This window comes from Littorina saxatilis, linkage group LG2 (assembly GCF_037325665.1).
Source record: "Littorina saxatilis isolate snail1 linkage group LG2, US_GU_Lsax_2.0, whole genome shotgun sequence".
NCBI classification, from domain to species: domain Eukaryota; kingdom Metazoa; phylum Mollusca; class Gastropoda; order Littorinimorpha; family Littorinidae; genus Littorina; species Littorina saxatilis.
Window position 1 is genome coordinate 58554339 of NC_090246.1, and position 21152 is coordinate 58575490.

The 21152-nt window shown below is 39.8% G+C and overlaps 3 protein-coding genes across 4 annotated transcripts in view; 1 reads left to right on the forward strand and 2 right to left on the reverse strand.

Moving 5' to 3' along the window:
• The window catches only part of LOC138959374 (tyrosine-protein phosphatase non-receptor type 13-like), a 68504-nt gene extending 65710 nt beyond the window's left edge, over positions 1–2794 (reverse strand). For both annotated transcript variants that reach the window (XM_070330812.1, XM_070330811.1), the window contains exon 1: positions 2684–2794. The gene's annotated coding sequence lies outside the window, so the exon portion shown is untranslated. The remainder of the gene's footprint in view (positions 1–2683) is intronic.
• Positions 2795–4544: 1750 nt separating this feature from the next.
• On the reverse strand, positions 4545–19733 carry LOC138959378 (isovaleryl-CoA dehydrogenase, mitochondrial-like). The gene is made up of 12 exons (XM_070330817.1): positions 19572–19733; positions 18054–18143; positions 17632–17683; positions 16642–16811; positions 16046–16139; positions 15552–15688; positions 15138–15234; positions 11709–11802; positions 9310–9391; positions 8522–8626; positions 7458–7530; positions 4545–7132 (listed from the first exon to the last, which is right to left on the reverse strand). The coding sequence occupies exons 1-12, from the start codon at positions 19716–19718 to the stop codon at positions 6999–7001; spliced, it is 1275 nt and encodes a 424-aa protein (XP_070186918.1). The 5' UTR covers positions 19719–19733; the 3' UTR covers positions 4545–6998.
• A 7-nt stretch (positions 19734–19740) lies between these two features.
• The window catches only part of LOC138959377 (85/88 kDa calcium-independent phospholipase A2-like), a 38613-nt gene continuing 37201 nt past the window's right edge, over positions 19741–21152 (forward strand). The window contains exon 1 of the mRNA XM_070330816.1: positions 19741–19813. The gene's annotated coding sequence lies outside the window, so the exon portion shown is untranslated. The remainder of the gene's footprint in view (positions 19814–21152) is intronic.

The window sequence follows — 21152 nt, forward strand, 5'->3', positions numbered from 1 at the left end:
GTAAGATTGGACCATGCAAGGTTGGACCATGCAAGATTGGACCATGCAAGATTGGACCATGTAAGATTGGACCATGTAAGGTTGGACCATGTAAGGTTGGACCATGTAAGATTGGACCATGTAAGGTTGGACCATGTAAGGTTGGACCATGTAAGATTGGACCATGTAAGGTTGGACCATGTAAGGTTGGACCATGTAAGGTTGGACCATGTAAGATTGGACCATGCAAGGTTGGACCATGCAAGATTGGACCATGCAAGATTGGACCATGTAAGATTGGACCATGTAAGGTTGGACCATGTAAGGTTGGACCATGTAAGATTGGACCATGTAAGGTTGGACCATGTAAGGTTGGACCATGTAAGGTTGGACCATGTACGATTGGACCATGCAAGGTTGGACCATGCAAGGTTGGACCATGTAAGATTGGACCATGCAAGATTGGACCATGTAAGATTGGACCATGTAAGGTTGGACCATGTAAGATTGGACCATGGACCATGTAAGATTGGACCATGTAAGGTTGGACCATGTAAGGTTGGACCATGTAAGGTTGGACCATGTAAGATTGGACCATGTAAGATTGGACCATGCAAGGTTGGACCATGCAAGGTTGGACCATGTAAGATTGGACCATGTAAGATTGGACCATGTAAGGTTGGACCATGTAAGGTTGGACCATGTAAGGTTGGACCATGTAAGATTGGACCATGCAAGGTTGGACCATGCAAGATTGGACCATGCAAGATTGGACCATGTAAGATTGGACCATGTAAGGTTGGACCATGTAAGGTTGGACCATGTAAGATTGGACCATGTAAGGTTGGACCATGTAAGGTTGGACCATGTAAGATTGGACCATGTAAGGTTGGACCATGCAAGATTGGACCATGCAAGATTGGACCATGTAAGGTTGGACCATGTAAGGTTGGACCATGTAAGGTTGGACCATGTAAGGTTGGACCATGTAAGGTTGGACCATGTAAGATTGGACCATGCGTGACCCAACATGTTTTAAAATCGTCACCACGAGTTTTCGTCACACTCAACAATGGGACTTTAATTAGTGTACAGATGCTAGTTGTCTGATTGGTCAGTTTGAGAATCAACAGAGCTCTCGTGGATCTACGGAAACACGTGGAAAAAAAACAACAAGAGAAAAAACGGCTTCGCGATGCGCTAAACAATGAATTGTTTACGGTATATAATATTTTATTTACGGTATATAATGTATTATTTACCAAATCATGAATTATATAGCGGAAACCTATTATATAGCTATATAAAGCATTATTTAGTGTAATAATACTATTTCAAGGCAAAAACAGTAAATAATAAATTATTTATCTAAATAATAAATTATTTATCTAAATAATAAATTATTTATCTAAATAATATTTTATTTAGATAAATAATATTTTATTTAGATAAATAATATTTTATTTACATATAATATTTTATTTATCTAAATAATATTTTATTTAGATAAATAATATTTTATTTATCTAAATAATATTTTATTTATTTAAATAACACTTTATTTACATATAATATATTGTTTAGAGAAAACGCGTAATTATTTATAAATAATGAGTTATTTACAAACACAATCTCTTATTTATGCTAAACAATGCATTATTTAGTGCTCTGGGCTCTCTTTTTTCTGTATCTGTAAATAATGCATTGTTTAATTTAAACAATGCATTATTTAGCTAAATAATGCATGATATAGCTAAATAAAGCATTGTTTAGCTAAATAACGCGTTATTTAGCTAAATAATGTGTTATTTAGACATCAAGAGCTAAAAGGGACTTTTGCACCATTCGGATTGCCATAACTTTCAGGGACACGACTGCCAAATAGTCTCGGCCCGCTCAAAATAACAATGACCGAGACCACACACACCACGCGAGAGAGAAAGACTACAGGGAGGAATGCCGTCATGATGCATTAATTGACGTCAAACACTTTTGACCGTGACGTAATCTTATGCGAGCTTTATCCATAGTCTTGGATAACCACTCACACATAGACTCGGAAATGTTAAAGTTTCTACCACAGACATACACACGCACAAACACACACACACACGCACACACACACGCACAAACGCACAAACGCACAAACGCACAGACAGACAAAGTTACGATCGCATAGGCTACACTTCGTGAGCCAACAAGTTGTTTGAAATCAATTTTACTATTTTTAGTATAAATATACAGCGGCATTCTCAGCTCCCTCCCAACTTCAGAAGCTACCTCCAAAGTTCAGAAATTTATAAATCAAATTTAATCATGAAAAATACTAAAAATTACATTTACAAGTTCTTGAACATCTGTAGTGTTATTGTTAAAAGACTGTTATGAATCTCTATGCCACATCAGGAACTGCAACGGTGAAAACTCTGCGGTCATCACCACAGAGTATGAAAAAGGCGCCTACAGACAGGATGAATCAGAGGCTTGTTTTTGGGCGGGGGCAAAATTACCGTTACACACCATGGATCAAAAGCACCGACAGACCAAACTGTCTGCTACTGCAACAAGCTTCTGGCAGTGGAGTACTGCTAGCAGACGGTGCGCAATTATGGAGTAGAAATTCCTACATTGCAAAGCCCCTACCCAATTAGAACTGGTAGAAGAGTCATCGTTTGTGTATAGAAAAGTATTTTCTGGTACTCACGTGCCCGGTCTGGACAACAGGAACACTTAGATTCGAAAATTCTTCAGTAGTTCTCTGAAGAGTTGCATGTTTGGACCGCCATCTCACCCTAGGGACACTAAATATAACTTGAGCGCTGATTGGTCAGTTTCGTATGGAGATAACTCTTCCCTATACTTTTGTAATGCTCATCGAAGCGGTTATCTCGCTTCGTGATTTTTGCTACATGTATCTCTTTCTTTATCAGGATGCGGCCGCCTCACTCCCCCAACAGACACACACTTTTCTTTCTTGAAATTGCAAAATGTTGTCTGCGAACAGGTTTAACCCAAAATGTATCAAATATTTCTTATTGCAGACATTTTCTTTCCTTATTTTCGTTGTTGTTGGAGCAACAGAACTTCCTTGATCTTCTGCATGTGTAATTTTGGCGTGTGCACGCACGTGTGTGTGCACGCACGTGTGAGAGAGAGAGAGAGAGAGAGAGAGAGAGAGAGAGAGAGAGAGAGAGAGAGAGAGAGAGAGAGAGAGAGAGAGAGAGAGAATGTGTATTTTAACTTTTAATGTCCATAAAAATGATGCAGAATTCATTTCATGCTCAAACTGTATAGATTGTCCTGAATAAAACACTCAGAACTATGTTTATTTAGCCTGAAGGAGCACCGTTCAAATGAAAAAGAAAAGAAACAGAAATTGAACAAGGTATAAACCGAACAGGAGAAAAGGCCCGTCTTAAACCACGACCACCCAAATGACAGGATTACTATACTTTTTAGAATTTTCAATCGAAAATTGTCACAGAAAGACAACTTGCTTTTGTTTTTTTGTTCACAAATAATGATCAGCGAATTTTTTTTTTAATCAGTGCCAAAAGATGACAACAACAAAAAAACATGTTGAAAATTATGTCTTAGAGGTTGCGTTATATGTTCCTACATTGCACAGTCACACAAAATACAAGAACAGACTTTCAGTTAATGTGCATGTTGTTTTTGTTGCCATGCCTAAACGAAAGAGGAATCGAGAGACAAATTGCTTCCCTTACATACAGTGTAGTGCTCAGACAATAGGCCATAATAAAATTCACAAATAACTGTATTAAAGGCAGAGTAAGCCTCCCGTAAACCATCACAGATACGGTCAGGCTTTTACACACAGTACAAACACCATTTCATTTAAACACTCACCAATTGAGAACATCCTAGGTGCCCTCCGTAAAGAGCGAACAATTTTCAAAGAATTTATTTTTGCGTGGTTTATCTTACCCCTGAGCCATCGTGAACCCGTGTGATCCAGTTTTCCCTTTTCACAATGCAGTCGTCATAGTTAGTCATTTGAATGCGACTCGACGTGAGCTTATCTACAATAGCACGTTTTTTTATGCACGAAACAACGGCTGTGGTTCACAAGAACTCTAGCGATGGCTTTTGACTGTTGAGAGGAACGGCGATTTGCACTGATAAACCGGCCGTCGTCTGCTACGACTCTTGCGTGACCCTGCTTCCGGGCTTTTCTTTTTTTAAACTTTCACAACTTCGAATTGTTCTGATCTTGTCTTGATGAAAAACGAATTCTTTTATGATTAAAGAATGTTTGTGTAACAAGCTGTCAATTTATTATTTAGATTTTAAAAGTTAGGTCTAGCGCAAAAACGAGGCGCCGTTGTTGTTAACGGAACAAGTCTACGAAAATAAATTCTTTGAAAATGTCTCACGCTCGACAGAAAGCAGCCAGGATGTTCCCGTTCGGTGAGCGTTCAAATGGAAGTATGCTTGTACTGTATTTAGACGCTCGGGGAGCTCTGTGATGGTTTACGGGAGGCTTACTGTGCCTTTAACACTTTTACTCATTTACAACTGAACGCCAGTCACAAAACAATGTGTCACCATATATTTTATTTTATTTACCACTGGTTGACTCCTCTCGTACAAGGAATCATAGTTTGTGCTAGATATTTTCTTTCTTCATAAAATGCTTAAACATGCAAAAACCTGAGTAACTGTACAATATACACACAGACATGCATAATTAAGATATGATATGATATCCATGATAGTCACATGGAATTGTTCATGATTACAGTCAAATAGTTAGATGAAGATCCAGACTGTGCATTATTGTTTCTTATTCATTTGTATTATTTCCCAGGAACACACACACACACACAAACACAAAAGTCAATACTGAGACAGTATAGCTGCTCCTTTTTGTATGTATTTCACATTTTTATATTATCAACTTGCCTCTATTATCTTTTTCGTGATCAGAATCGTGAACACAATTACAGAGAAAAACAGAATATCCCTGTTATTACATGTAATACTACATTAAAAAGAAGATAAAAAGCCAAACAAATTGTGTTTTAATACCCTTGCCTGCAAAATTAAGCCATAAAACAATCAAGTGAAACAATCACAACACAGACCCCCCCAAAAAACCATGACAGGATAAATATATAAGTAACAAAACAATACAATTATTTACACTGACAAACAATCTCAAGATTTTGATGCTACAGAGCAAAACCTCATGACTGATTTTCTGAGTGTGGAAAGAGAGATGACAATACACGCCTTGAACATAAACAAAAAACAAAATAAACCAGGTACATACAAGGTTGTCGTCACCAAGACTGAGACTGGTCTTTTTTGCACAGAATCAAATGACGACATTTATAACAAATGACGTCATTATCAAGATTGGTACATGACATATTATTGTGCATAATTTCTTTGTGATCCGTTGTGTTTTCGTAAAGATACAGCGTATTTAGTCATGTAAGCGAGAGACACTGGCCTAAAAAATGGCGGAAAAAAGCACATTTTCAGAGAAGGATTTTCGATCCTACATCAAAATAAGAACGGCACTTGGTAAAGCGGCCGGTGACATCCTTGAAGAGCTGAGAACTGTAAGCCCAGGCACAGCACCATCTCGCGCGACAGTTTTTCGGTGGGCAAAGCATTTCTCAACAGGGAAAACGTCTGTGGAAGATGCAAGGGGAAAAGTGAAGAAACCACCTGTAACCGACAATAAAATGGTGTCCCATGTGCAACGGTTAGTTGATGAAGATCCCCGAGTGAGCAGTCATTTTATCGCCGAAACACTGGACATTTCGTCGTCGTCTGTTTTGAGAATTTTAAAACACAAACTTGGATACACAAAGGTGTGCGCGCGATGGGTACCACATTTCCTCACTGAAGAGAACAAGAGGTGTAGGGTTACGTTTGCCCAACGGCTACTCAAGATATACGACGGATGTGATCAAAAACGCTTGGATGAGATCGTGACTGGAGACGAAACTTGGGTGTACTTCTTTGAGCCAAAAAGAAAAGCTCAAAACAAAGCATGGATAAAAAAAGGTGCCAATGCCCCTCGGATCGTGCGAAAAAGTCGCTCCGGCAAGAAGGTTTTATACACAATATTTTATAACACAAAGGGCGTCATTTTTCAAAAACCACGCGAAAAAGGCAGAAGCATCACTGGGGTGTACTACAAGGAAAAAGTTCTTGCTGGCATCGTTCGTTACTACAAGAGAGCCAGACCAACTACAGGATTGAAAGGGATCAAATTACTTCATGATAACGCACCTGCTCACAAATCCAAGGTGGTGAAAGAGTACCTGGAGGAAGAAAACTTTGAAACTTTGCCACAATCCTCCCTACTCTCCTGATCTTGCACCCTGTGACTTTTTTTTGTTTCCTCATCTGAAAAGACAATTGGCTGGGCGTCGATTTGACAGTCGATCAGCCCTCGGATCGGCTGTTTTCCAGTGTCTGAACCAGGTGCCAAAAAACGACTTCAAACGGTCATTTCTTGACTGGGTCCAACGACTTAAACTGTGTGTAGCCGCTAAGGGAGAATACTTCGAGGGTTTGAAATAAAAAACAACTGCATCATCTAAAGATTTCCCGGTTTTTGAGACCAGTCTCAGTCTTGGTGACGACAACCTTGTACAATGTACCAGCAACGTGTTCGTGATGCAATGGCACCACCAGATATCACCTGCTATATATATACACTCTGCTGACCCCTTCAGTCTAAACAATAATTGTTCCCATCATGTTTGGACAAAATACTCATCACACGCAATAACATTACCCATCTCTGAACTTATCATCAAGATGTTTCCCTAACTAAAAGGTATAGCACTGACTGTACAAAATACACAGAACAGATTCACAAGTTTGTTCATGTGCATATAACTTTAACAACAACATTTAACAATGCTATAATGATCTGTTTCAAAATAATATACAGTACACATTCTATAAAATAATATCTCCAACAAAGCCCCAGTTATTTTCCTTGCTGACATTCAAACACACGGTATATGCATTCATCTGTAGTGAGCGTTGATTGCCCGAGCTATTACAAGACGTCGAATCTCACTGGTTCCTGCACCAATCTCATACAACTTGGCATCTCGCAGCAATCGGCCTGATGGGTAGTCATTGATGTAGCCGTTTCCGCCTGGAAAAAAATTAGATGGCATGTTTTCAGGAACAAACTAACAGAATGTGTAGATTCAAGACTACTTACAATCAAGCAAACATGCTGACAGTGATTTATGAAAATTAAAACACAATAAATGTTAAGTCTAAGAACGTACTTGAAAGTTGCCACAAACAGTACACATCTAATACAGTAATTTGTATCTGTCCTAGAGATTCTTTATTATATTTCTGTAAGCGTTCAATTATTCTGGTTTGCTTGATTCTGATGTCTCTCTAGGATAAAAACAAAAACGTTTTCTACTCTTGTTCAAAAGAACCTGTGCACAAGCCCATAAACTCACCCAATATCTGTACTGTATCCAAAGCCATTTTTGTAGCAGCTTCCGCTGTGTACAGAATCACTGCCGCACAATCCTGGAAAATATGTCACTGGTTATTTAACAGAATCACATGTTTATCTAGTCACACAAATAACCTGCTGGCGTACAGCTGACATGGTGGCAAGGATAACCATGTAAGCAAACACTTGCACAAACACACTGACACACACAGTTTAAAACTCTTTCCAGATGGGTTCCAAGATAACTCGCTCGGAACGCGATTATGTCACTCAGTAGCACATTTTTTCTTCGGTCAGCTGTAAATTAATGTCTCTTCCACCATCCTACTAAGTTTCAAATTAACAACACACAAGTACACAGACACGGTGAGAGGTGCAGATACAAAACTGCATGTGGCACTCCCATCCAAAATGAGTTAACCAGCATAAATTTTGTCTGCTTACACCTGACTTGGCATACCTGCGTCCATATACCTCAAGAAGAGTGAAGATAACAGGTTTGTTTGGAGGTGGGAATAATCAGGTCCTCACACTTCTGGATGGTTTGAAAACCAAGAATGTTTGTAACCAGAGATCTAATCTAAGTTTGGCAGACAGACAGACAGACAAACAGACAGAGTGAAACCTCTACACCACTGTATATACGACGGTGTAGTTAATGCAGGAATTCCTAGTTTCCTAATTGGGCCTTTTAATCCAAATAACATGTAAGTAACGCTGATGGGGTCTATGTCAACCAAAAGAGTGGGATTCCCTGTAGGTGGAGTTCCTGTAGGGTAATTCCCTGTATACAGGGAATCCCACAGGTTAGAGTTTTTCAATAACACTTGCAATCCATACTCGAATTTCTAAGAATTATCACTAAAGATCGAAAACCATCAAATTCTACCGATGTCGCTAAGCATCATGTGATTTTCAGCAATATCAGCGAAACACTACTGGAACTAGACCCTGTGGGATTCCCTGTATACAGGAAATCCCTCTACAGGAACTCCACCTACATGGAATCCCACTCTTTTGGTCGACATAGACCCCATCAGCGTAAGTAACAGCACATGCACTCACGTTAGGCAGGATCTGGCCGTCGTCTAAGGCACGGGCCACGTTGTAGGTGTAAGATCGACTGACGTTGAGTTGAGTGTACATGTCAGCCATCTTGGACTGTATCATCTGCAGAAAAATCATACCCATGCACGCTCAGGTTAGAGGCTTCAATACGTTTATGACAATACCGTGGTACCTGCAATGTGAGGTCCCTCTGATGAGAGGCAGTACAGCACCCACGTAAGGACATTCTCTTGTCCCATTTTCTATTATTTTGACCAAAATATACCTGTCATGCAAGTCCACCCTTTTGTTTGTTTGTTTGTTCGTTCATGCTGGGTATTTTCGTGTTTCTATAACCCACCGAACTCTGACATGGATTACAGGATCTTTTTCGTGCGCACTTGGTCTTGTGCTTGCGTGTACACACGGGGGTGTTCGGACACCGAGGAGAGTCTGCACACAAAGTTGACTCTGAGAAATAAATCTCTCGCCGAACGTGGGGACGAACTCACGCTGACAACGGCCAACTGGATACAAATCCAGCGCGCTACCGACTGAGCTACATCCCCGCCCGAAAGTCCACCCTGAAATGTAGGGACACATTTGGTTGGTCCCCAGAGTATCATTTCATCGCAAGGACTACTGTTAAATGAATGTAACTTTTAATTTTCTCCTATGTTTCTCTTTTCTTGAATCAGAATGGTTATCATGAAACAAGTAAATAATTTTAAAAAGGAGAGGGGAAGGAATTTCTTGTGGATGATTTAAACCAAAAGTAAGCTGAAAGAAAGAAGTACTGAACATACCTGAAAATGGCCAATTTTGGTTCCAAAAGCTTCTCGAACATGTGCGTACTCAAAGGCCAGGTCACAACATGCCTGCATGATTCTGAAATAAAGGGTAATGCAGATTTCATGAGTGCATGAACCTGTGTGAAGGACCTAGAAATTACAAGAAAATTATGAGAAAAAAAAGGCCTCAGAAAATGAATGCTAAAATAAATCCCTAATAAAACTTTATCAATAGATTGTGCAAGCTAGCAAGCATGACATTTGTTTCCATATAAAGCATGCATGTGCAAGCTTCTACTGTTTCATACAAGAAGTACCATAAGTCACACTCACAGTAGTTTTATTTACATATAAGTTATAACATGTACAACGAACAGCTCAAAAGCTCTTCTTACAAATAGTCATCTGTAACTGTTATATGATTCAGTCTTTTTCACATAAGTTTGTCAGATTGACCACGGACATTTACCATCAAACATATGCCAAATTCTAGATTTTTTTTTAATACTGGAAATACACATGCTCTGCTGAAATGTTTACATAAATTTATACAAGACAAGCAGAAAGCAATATACAACATTGTTCAACATATATCAGCAAAAAGTAAGATTTTTAAGCACATGCAGAACAAAGTAAGATTTTTAAGCACATGCAGAACATAAATGGATTTTAGTTAAAGGCATATGTACGCGCTCCCGTGTTTACAAAGTGTAGTTTGCCCATAATCGATGTCAAACGCACCATAAGACCATGTAATGACGATATGTCGCCATGCGCGGACCATATACATGCATTACAGCTTGTTTTAGAGTCTCAAAAACTTTGGATGTAAACAAAGACGCGGAGTTATTTCCCTTGCGTCAACGCTACCTCTGTTGGCAAATCTATAAATAGGACGATCCAGATCAAAATGAAAATTAACATATCTCAACATTGAAGGGGTCCTAGACCACAATATTTTGCAGGGAACTTAATTTAGCATGTCTCCAGCTGTTGGTAAAGCAATTAGCGTGTATAGTCATCGAGTACATATGGCTTTAAGCAACTGGTTGAAGAACTTTGCATGATATAGTTACCAAAGATGCCAAAGCACTGTTATTGCATGTGCTCTGAGACCAGAAAGAATTCAAAATAATGTGTGCAAGTACTTCTTTCTTAGGTATTCTCTTAAACCCCTCCCCTTACACACATGCTAGAACAGTCACTTGAACCAATCAAGCTTTAAGACAGAGCTTGCAGAGTCAACATACAGGGGTAGGTGTAGGCAGGGCAAAAAGAGGCAAGGATCAGAGTGTGAAAGGCTAATTAAGCTGGTCTACTTTTGCTTTTTTTTTTAATCTAAATCTTCACTGAAGTGTGAGAGACAGCATTAGGAACAAATTGTCTTTTCTAGTCACTAGTGCAAGTAACAATACAATAAAGCAAAAGCATTATTCATGCATGAGGTAACAATCATAAAGCATGTTCATTACAACATATATCATTCATGTAATTTATCTTTATTTTTTTCATGCATATACTGAACATGCAAGTGCAGACATTCTATGCATATTGAATTTAACAACATATATATTGGGAGTAATTTAGCTCAAACCAAGGGTCATACTATTTGTTTGACTTGAAACATCCTAATAACAAAAGGGAATATATTTCGTCCCATCCCCACCAATTTACAGGCACATCCTGAGATGCATTACCTCTCCCTATTTATCATTTATCAATAATTAGTCCTATCTCCATTCAGAGTTGTACATGAGGCCAAACAGGGATTTCCTTGTGGGTGGGATTCTGTCTCTGCCTCTTCAAACAAACATTTCTGCAGTCATTCTTATCTGCTTCAAACAAGCATTACACAGTGAAATGGACCCCTTTCAAGACCATCCTGATTAACCCCTTCACTGCCCACCCCGTATGTAATACGTGGTCATTTTCAGTTTGTCGTACGCCCATAATCATACGTGGGATTTGTGTCAACAACATTTCAGGACATTTCTGAAAACTAAATGGGAGGTAACCACTGTCCAACAACTTGTAGGGGTTCTAAACACAGTTCTTTCCCATAGACCGTTCGGATAAGTTGCTAAAGTTGCTACCACGTGTTGAAAATGCTGTTATACTGTGGCAGTGAAGGGGTTAAGACATCCCCTTTTAAAACCATAATGTTTTCACCCATTTTCTGTTCATAAACTATGTAAATTTACCCCCACTTTAAGGCTGATTCCTCCATTTAAGACCTAACTTTTCTAAGAATTATGAATGTCTTAAAGGGGGGTTCCAATGCATTCAGCAACTATAAGCAGGCAAGCAGAAAGCAGGTTACGACTGCCTGTAGCAATGCAGCTTTAAATATGCTGCATCTATAATCCAAAACATGCAGTCTTCATAATGATGTAAATGTTCCCACAGTCACTTACCCAACAGGTCCCCCAGCTAGAACCAGTCGCTCAATATCAAGGCCGCTAAACATGACATACACTCCCTTGTTCTTTTCACCCAGCATTTGTGTGGCTGGCGTTGTAACCAGGAAAGATCGAGCGTGTGTGAAGGGGAAAAAAGGAAAAAGAGAAAGGTACACAAATTTACAAAAAGGGTTGTATTTTGAAGACACAAGTAAACAAATCATGTTGACTGGGAAATGGCTCGAAATCTGTTCAGAGAAATGCATTAGAGTGGAATCTCCCCCTTAAATGACCCCCTAAGGCACACACACAAAAAAAAGTCTGTTTACGGTAACATAGGCAAAACAAGAGGCGAAGCCTTCAAGGCTCCCGTCAGAAATCGACAAACAGTAACACAAACTCAATCACTCCGTCACACATACACACACACAGTAAGCATAGACACGGTGCAAGAGTGGGAGACGCTAGATCTAGATCTGTCTGTCTGTAGCCTACTTACAGGGACACGACTGCCACTGAGATCGACACTGAGATCGACACTGCCCTTTCGACAGCGCTTCCTCGCGCAGACACTGAAAACACGCTGTGCAGATCAACCTGTAGGAAATCTCTATTTTTTCTGGAGCCGCTACGAAACCGAACAATGTGAAATCGTCTTCCCCGAATCGGCGAACTGCAGCTGGGTGAGAACTGTAAAACAATCCTTCACGCGATCTGACCTAACCTTGACCCCTGACCTGGTCTACATACCACACACAACACAAACCAGTCACCTGTTTTTACCCCCCCCCCCCCCCCCTAAAACCCACCACCACCCGTTTTCTTTGGATACACACTTTATCTACATATGTGCCGACGAAATGTTGATCATTGCTTCAATACTTTGAAGCTGTTGCTTGGATAATAACCTGGTAAAATTAGTATTTCGGTGTTCAGTCAAATGTTAAAGTTTCTATCACACACGCACGCACAGACAGACAAAAGTTAGCATCGCATAGGCTACACTTACGTGAGCCAAAAAATAGGGTCGGTAGGTCGGGATTTTTTGTTAATTTAAAAAAAAACAAATTCTCCTAAAAAACATATTTTTAAGTTATTTTGCCAAAAATCAAAGACTCCCCCCCCCCCCCCCCCCTTCAATGCCAAAAAGAAAATGTAGGGTCGCGCGAAAAAATAAGGTCGGTCGGGATACCGTAAACAGACTATTTTTTGTGTGTGGCCTAAATCAAGTCTTCAATGGTTAAGAAAAATCATTTCGACTATCTTTCATCTATAATTTGTCAAACAGTTCTCGTGGGTAAACAAAATAATGCTGCAAATGCGTTTACTCTTTCGAGAGCTTTCAGAGCCATTTCCGAAGAATTCTGAATAACACGTTGTTAGTCAGCTCCCTGACTTCATGCAATGTAGTCAGCCTTATACCCTGACAGAAAAAAATAATGATAGAAAAAACTAGCTCAATGAACCGTACGTGTCACAAGCGCTTCTCAAATTTCTGAATAATTTGGGAAATTAAAAAAAAAAATCTAATATTACATTTGTCAATAATTATTTTAACACAGAATGAAATGCCGAAATCGCAGCAGTATCCAAAACAATAGAAACTGAGAAGCAGCTTGCCTACAGATGATTTTTGAGGATGGAATGAGCTCTTAGAAACGACTTGAGAACAAAATTTCTTCAACTGCCTTTTTGTTCATTTTCATTGGGGTTTTTCAGCAACAGATGATAACAACTGCATATGAAATATGTACTTCATTATAAACTGATGGCTAGGAACGAGGCACAGAGCATCATTCCATCCTTAAAGACAGACAGTTGGTTACCAAGACCATGCAAAGCTGATTTTTCACGGAGGACAAAGTTTAGGTATGAATGAATCTTCTAAGCAGTCTCACCCAATGGGCCCCGCTCCACCCAAGCACCTCTCTAAGTCAAGTCCTGACATCAGCACATATACCCCCTTGTTTTTCTGTCCAAGCATGTTTTCCACTGTTAACATTCAAAACACACAACATGCATTTATGCCTTCACTGGAATACTTATCGTCAGTCTGGCAGCAAAATCATCAGTTAATTAATGTTGTTTCAATCAAGGAAATAGCTACTTCATTGCTCAAGTCCCAATGCCTTCAGTGTCACGTACATATTTGTATGCAGCGGCAATACCAAGCCAAATTCTGATCATCAAACGGTTTTCCCCCCTCTAAAATGCAAATTATAAAACCCACCATAGCTTGAATCGTCTTTTCTTTAATGCAGAGGACACAAACTACACACTACAGCTAGCAAGATGTATGTCTGCACTCTATTTGAGCAGTAAAGCTTTGGTGCTATTGTAAACATGAAAATCCTCTGAGAGGACAACTCTCAACAAAGAACACTTTTGGCAGTTTACAGACTTACTAATTATTAAACACAATAGGAACACTACCTGTGAGCAACATTTTTTGAAGGTGTGTCAAAAATTCAGCAAAGCTTCTATACTATTTAAGCCAAGCAATTGAGGTTAGGCAGCTTTGATGAACAGTAAAATTTTGCAATCTATTAGAGCTCATTCCAAGTCAAAATCAAAGCGTTTATGATGAGGAAACCTACAACAATAGATTCATTTGACTGGTGTATCAGTGTCACAAACCTGATGCTTTTGATAAACCAATCAAAGCAATGTTGTTAAGACATCGGGGTCAGACATGTCTTTCTCACCCAACAATTCCTCCCGCTACAAAGACTCGTTCAATGTCTAGCCCACTCATAAGAACATATACTCCTTTATTTTCCTCCCCCAACATATTCTCAGCTGTAGAAAAGAAACAAAGGACATCTGACAAACAGCATGTTTCAGCTCATAAAAATAGGTAAAACATCAAAGATTTCATATAATACACACATACATGAATTAAGTCAACTACATAACGCTATATCCAGTACCAGTTTCTAACAAAATGTAGGGAAGCATCCTGTAACCAAAGGTTTAAATAAATTAAACATCGCTTCATCTTCAATACTCATTAAATCAGAACTCTACCTTGTGTTTTCCTACAAAGCATTAACTCATCAGGAGCAGCGTCTTAACCAAGAGTTGCCCGTCATGTAAGAGGTGACATGAATGCATTAACCCCAGGTCAGATACCTAAAGAGTCCAGTGGAACTCCTCTTCAGGTATATTGTCCTAGGATCAAAGCAGTCAAGCGACCAGCAACACAACTTGCAGCTCTTGATCAAATGTACACGCCTTCTCTTCCTCTCTGTGCACCTACACAGATCTGTCCAGGCTTTTGGTAGATGGGAGCATTCTTGAATGTTGGTAATTGTGTTCAAGTTGAAGGATGCTCTTATCAGATGTAAAATCCCTGTATAGATTTGCAGTGGTGTGGCTTAAACAAGAAGGATGGTTGCTTTAAGACGCCGATTAAGTCAGTTCAGTGGTGGAAAATCTGTTTACCTGGGACTTTGCAGTCTTCGAAGATGAGCTCTGATGTATTGGACCCGCGCATTCCAAGCTTATCCAGCTTGAGTCCTGGACGGAAGCCTTCCATACCCTGCAAGTATAATTCATCACCGTGACACACAACGGTATTATCAAAACAGTTACACAAACAGACACAGACTTGGAAAAGTGTCTTTGGTACAGGCTCTCATTTTTTACCTGTGCATTGTCATCACTCACTTACTCACCACAGACGCACACACACACAGGCAGAAGCACTCGCACAAATGCACACTTACAATGGCGTGCATATGCTTGAGGTGTCTTTTTCACAGACACATAAATTAAGTAGGCATGAATGCACACAGGTGTGCGACACCTTGGTCTACACAAACACACACCTCTACAGGTTTGAAAGTAAAACTTTACCTTTTCAATGAGGAAAGCTGTGATGCCATGTTGCGGCTTGTCTGTGCTGAAGTCAGTTTTAGCATACACCACCAGCACATCAGCATCTGGTCCATTTGTGATCCAGAACTTGCTGCCATTTAACAAGTAGTAGTCACCTGTGTACCAAACAACATTTAGTGTTAAATACTATCTAATACTCCCTTTTTTTTTTTACACAGTCACCAGCAGTGATGAAAATATTTACATATATATAGATGCACATTAATCTTATCAGCATTAAACTTGCAGCACTGTATGTCACAATATCAACAAATGTTCAAACAATGCATGCACTAGTTGCAAACATTGTTTTAAAATTGGTTACTTTGATTTTGGCGTTGTTTTTTCACCCGCTCTATTTAGAAATTATACAACACATACTCAACATAAACGACTATTCTTAAAAATACAAAAACAACAACAAAAATCATACAAAATAACTTGTAGTTTACAAAACGCGTTGAATTCCTTACCTTTCTTCTCTGCTTTGAGCCTCATTGACACAACATCAGACCCACTGTTGGCTTCACTCATGGCAAGAGCTCCCACTGTCTCACCCTTTATCAACTGTGAGAAAACAAAATGCAGTAATAATGCAGTCAGTTCAAAAGAATAATATTTGAGAACAAATGTCTCAAAAGATCATGCACTTCAGCTTTGACCAACAAGGACATATCAATTCAAGTGCCCAGGGACGGTTTGGTTTATTGAAACTCTGTACAAGTGTAAAGTGAAACCCCCTTTTTTCCACATCCACAAATCTGAAAAAATCCAAGTCTAAAAAAGGAGGGAGTCAGGTAATGGAGGTAAATTTACAGAGGTTATGAACAGAAAATCGAAAAAAAAATAGGGTCTTAAAAAAGGGAGGGAGTCTTAAATTGGGGAGGGGGGGGTGGGGTCTTAAAAGGGGGGTTCCTCTGTACAAGAATTAAGTAATTGCACAGTATCAATCTCCAACACCTCCTCTTCCTTTCAAAATGCTCAATCAATTGATCGCACAGTTGTATACGAAATATAACTATCTTTTCTGTGCACCAGAGAAGAATGTCTGTATACTTATGAGTATTACCTTGGGCAGGTATTTTTCTTTCTGCACTTTGGAACCATTTCGTACAATCTGATTGACACACAGGTTGGAGTGGGAACCGTAGCTGAGAGCAATAGCTGCTGATGCACGCGACATCTCTTCCATGATCAACAGGTGGTCCATGTATTTAAGCTCTGACCCGCCATATTCACCTGTAAGTTGAAACGCACAATGAATAAATGATGATGCTGTATGAACAGCTGAACAGAAGGAATGTTTAAACGTGATAAAGACAAAGAAATCTTGAGGAAAAAGAATCAGCACAGATTTGAAGCAAACATGAGCACAACAGAATGTCCTGGGAAGCTATCTTTTGTTGTGATGTCATAAGTTAAAATGTGATATTGCTTTTTTGCTGGTTGTGAAAACAACTGATGTAAAATTATTCAAGATTAAAAAATATGCGCATTCTTCTTGTTGAAGCAAAGAAGAAATGACAAAACCCATACATATGTAACTTAATGAAAATTAACTGGTTTCTTCTTCTTCTTTCCGATCGCCTGTCACACTCAGAGTTTAGCTCTCGAGATGAAGCTGGTCGTCTTTTGCAGAGCTTCAACAGGTCCGTACAGCTTCTCTTGGAGGGGCGTTGGCCTGGGCCAAGTGTCTGTCCTCAGGCTCCAGAGGCTTCTAAGCTCCTTCTTCTTCTTGTCGATCACTCAGATGGAAACGCCGGTTCTCCGCACAAATGTTGCCGTGCGCTGTAGGTTGTCCAGACTGCCATAGAGCTTCCCTTGCACCGTGGTCGCCTCCGCCAGAGGCTTCTGCAATCCTGTAGAATGTGGGCCATGTCTTGCTCTGCCTCTCCATGGGCACATGGGGACGGCATGGCACACAGATAACTGGTTGGATTTGGTTTGTTTGTATGCTTGTTTGTTCTTTTTTTCTCTCATTTAACTAAACTGATGCTGGATACCCCAACAGATGTCAGGAACAACAATGCTTCAGCAAAAATACTTGTAGCCAACTTACTAGGAGCCGTTGCACCAAGCAGACCTAATTCACCGCACTTCAGCCAAAAGTCCTGCACACACACACAGCCAGAACTGAAATAGTAATAATCATGTGATTGAGTCATTTTCTTCACAGAAATTACCTTACCTTCTTTATAAAGGGTGGTCCAACTAAAAAAAACTAGCAACATTTTTTTTAACTCTTAATAATCCCTCACATCTTTTCTAATTATGATTCCAAGCTGCTATTTAATATTTATATCTCTGCCAATTTAAATTCTGATGTAGTTCAAAACTGCGAGGAATGATTCTCACATGCCCTATTTCTGAAACGAACTTTGAAAAACTACATGTATAATATAAGATATTCATGATACAAATGAAGTTTACAGAATCAAATAACATGCCTTCTTCTAATTCACATTAAACTGCAAGCGTTACCTTCATATCAGCAAAGGAGTTTGTTTTGTCAATCTCCTGTGCCTTCGGTGCCAGTTCTTTCTGGCAAAACTGGAAGACACTTTCCCGAAGCTGTAAGTACAAAATATAGAATTATAAATCAGTTACATGAAAGTATTTTTCAAATATTTCATCTCTCAAATTAGTCTGTATGTATGTATACAGCTAAACTAACAATTAACTCTAACCCTTTCGCTGCCAATCAAAACTTGCGTATGTGCATTTCTGACTGCCAGGGAATATTGGAGTTCGGGGTGTAATAATTCACAAAAAATTATAACTCCAAACTGGCAGTAGGTAGGTAAGTAAAACCTATGTTATTTTTAAAGGAAATTGAACCAAGAATCTGTTTTTAGTGTCTAATCATGGAAATAATAATTAGTTTGGCTTATAATGATGTTTAAATATGAACTTTTGAAAAATCAGTCCGGCGCATCTTCCGGTGCCTGTGGATCAAACACAGGTGGCTGTTTTGCTTGCTCCAAGAAAGGATTATATTTATAATCACTGTCATCTACCTGTTTCCAACGAATCGTCCGAAAGAAGATCTCCCCCTTCCCCTGTTAGTATCCATAATCATTTGCACCGCCTGTAGCGTCAGTCCGGCTTTGTTTTTCCCTACTAGGGCCCGGTCGACTGTCACCGTTAGCCATTTTGACGAGTCGAGATTTCTCTCCCCTACCCTGTCGCCAAGACCGAAAATAGCCTTCAGACGCAAAACCGCGTCACCATTTATGTTTATTTATGAGAATGATGTATCCTTCCAAGCCATTGGCTGCTATTTGTGTGTCAGCAGTGACGTAGCATTTCTGGAAAATCCCGGAACGGAGAAGACGGGTAAACCCGTCCTAAGGCACTGCGGCTGCACATGTAAGCGCATGACGGTTATACCCGTCATAAGGCAGTCAAAGGGTTAAGGGATACATAACTGCCATGCTGCCACACTGGCATATTTTTTGGCTTGTAAAACAATTGGTTTCCCACACTCTCTCACCGCCCTTCTCTGTCTCTCTCTTCTGGTGATTTTATGCAGTACAGAGTATACAACTTTTTTTAAATTGATATTTTTCAATGAAATGTGTGATTATGTGTATGGTGCTATTTAAGCTTGCAATGGTTGCTCACTTGCAATCTGCTCTTTAATACTTTACACACAACACAATGAATTTGACCCAGACCACCACTTATTCTATTACCTTCTTTAAAGAATTAATTTTTATTCTCTCCCACGTACTCAATCTCTCTCTCTGTTTCTCAGGCGTTTCTTTAGACAAACTTTACCTCGCCTGATTTACCGATTCTAAGTGGTTGTTATTTGTTAAGGCTTTTTAAACATTTTCAGAATGTATATTCAAGTACATGGTGTACTTTACATACCTACTCAAACAATATGATACATAATGATACATGATCTGAAGTTGTAAACTTTTCACACAGTAAAGAGCACTCTCAAGGGCAACATGTTTTGTGTGTCATATCGCTCGTAAGGTGACAGTTTACCTGTTTCTGTTCCTCTGAAAGATTATACAGTGTATCATTGATTGGAAAATATGAACAGGAGCGTGTAGGAACGCTCAAACGAGTTGGTTTCGCCAAAACAGTTCGCAGTGAGCGACCCATGCTCAAAGTCCTCGCCATGGTCGCCATCTTGAAATGAGAGTTGTTTGCCCCTGAATCGTCTGCTTCCTGTGTTTTTGTTGTCAACTTGTGATGTACATGTCGTGCGCGGTCTTGTAAATTTGGTAAGATTTAATGTCATTGTGTCTTGTACTTCTTGTTTATTACACCATGAATATCAACTGTAAGTGTGAGTATATTGGTTTGATATTTGGAAGATTGTAAGTGGTTTAAACTTACGCAGAAAAGCAGACGTTTGACTCTTTGAGTCATCTTCAAATATATGCGTCGCAGTTAGCGTCGCTTGCTGCTAACGTACTAGACTGAGGGACAAAATAACATGTCGTTCCTTTTGATTAAAAATGTTGTATATGTAGTGAATGTGGATTTCCCTGACGGCCTCTTACGGAGTAAGGGAAACAACTCCCCTTTTCCCTCCGAACCAATAAGCCACGCTTCGGCGGGCTTATTGGTTAGTGTTTACCGAAGATCCCAACCAGAACAGACGTACACACTGACAGCGCGCCGTAACAAGAGACTTAGGTAAATCTACCTGTTGGGTCTCGCTACCTTTATGTGACTCAACTATGTAGTCGTGACATTATGCTGTCCGGGCTTACGATAAGGCTGGGCCTTACAAGCCCCGGGCGGCGTTTACGTCTCTTAATTAGCAGCACTTTCCGAGCTGGGCTTGGGTGCTGCCTTTTACCACGTGTGTTTTCATACGTCGGAGCGATAGAATGCATGCGTGAAATGTCTCGTCTTGTCATATGTTTACAGCTCGGCCGTCACTACAATGGTGTCAGAAGTTCGTTTTACGAACCTGCGCCGGCGTATAGCTGTGGCTAATATTTTTTTTCAATTGATATTTTTGTTTGAGTTACAGAGGGTGAGCCTGCTCTTACAGGTAGGTAGGCTGTTATCGGGCAGGGGTTAGCCTGGGACCGTAGCAGTGTCCTAGGTTTGACTTCCGTGCCTTTTCTGTTTTGTGCGACGTGTTGGTCGCTGCATGTCGGGGTGTTCTGTCCACGGCTCTGTATTTCCCGTGAGTGCATTGATAATGTTGTTATGGGCACGTGAGGGAAGGGTCACTTTACAATATGGCGACAGGCCAGTGACCATCTTCCTGACATCACATGACCTCGTGAATATTGAGTGGGGTTGTGTGGACCATGCTCCGGTGCATTTTTGGGAGATACTCTGTTTTGTTGTGTTTTTTCCCCCTATGAAAAAAACATTTCTGTTTTATGTGACATGTTACAACCTGCATGTCAACATGTGTTGTCTGAAACATTATATTTCTCAGAAATGCGCTGATAATGTTTATTGGCACGTGAGGGAAGGGTCACTTACCTTTTACCACGTGTGTTTACATGTACGTCAGAGCGATAGAGTGCATGCGTGAAATGTCTCATCTTGTTATATGTTTACAGCTCGGCCGTTACTACATATACATGTAAATGA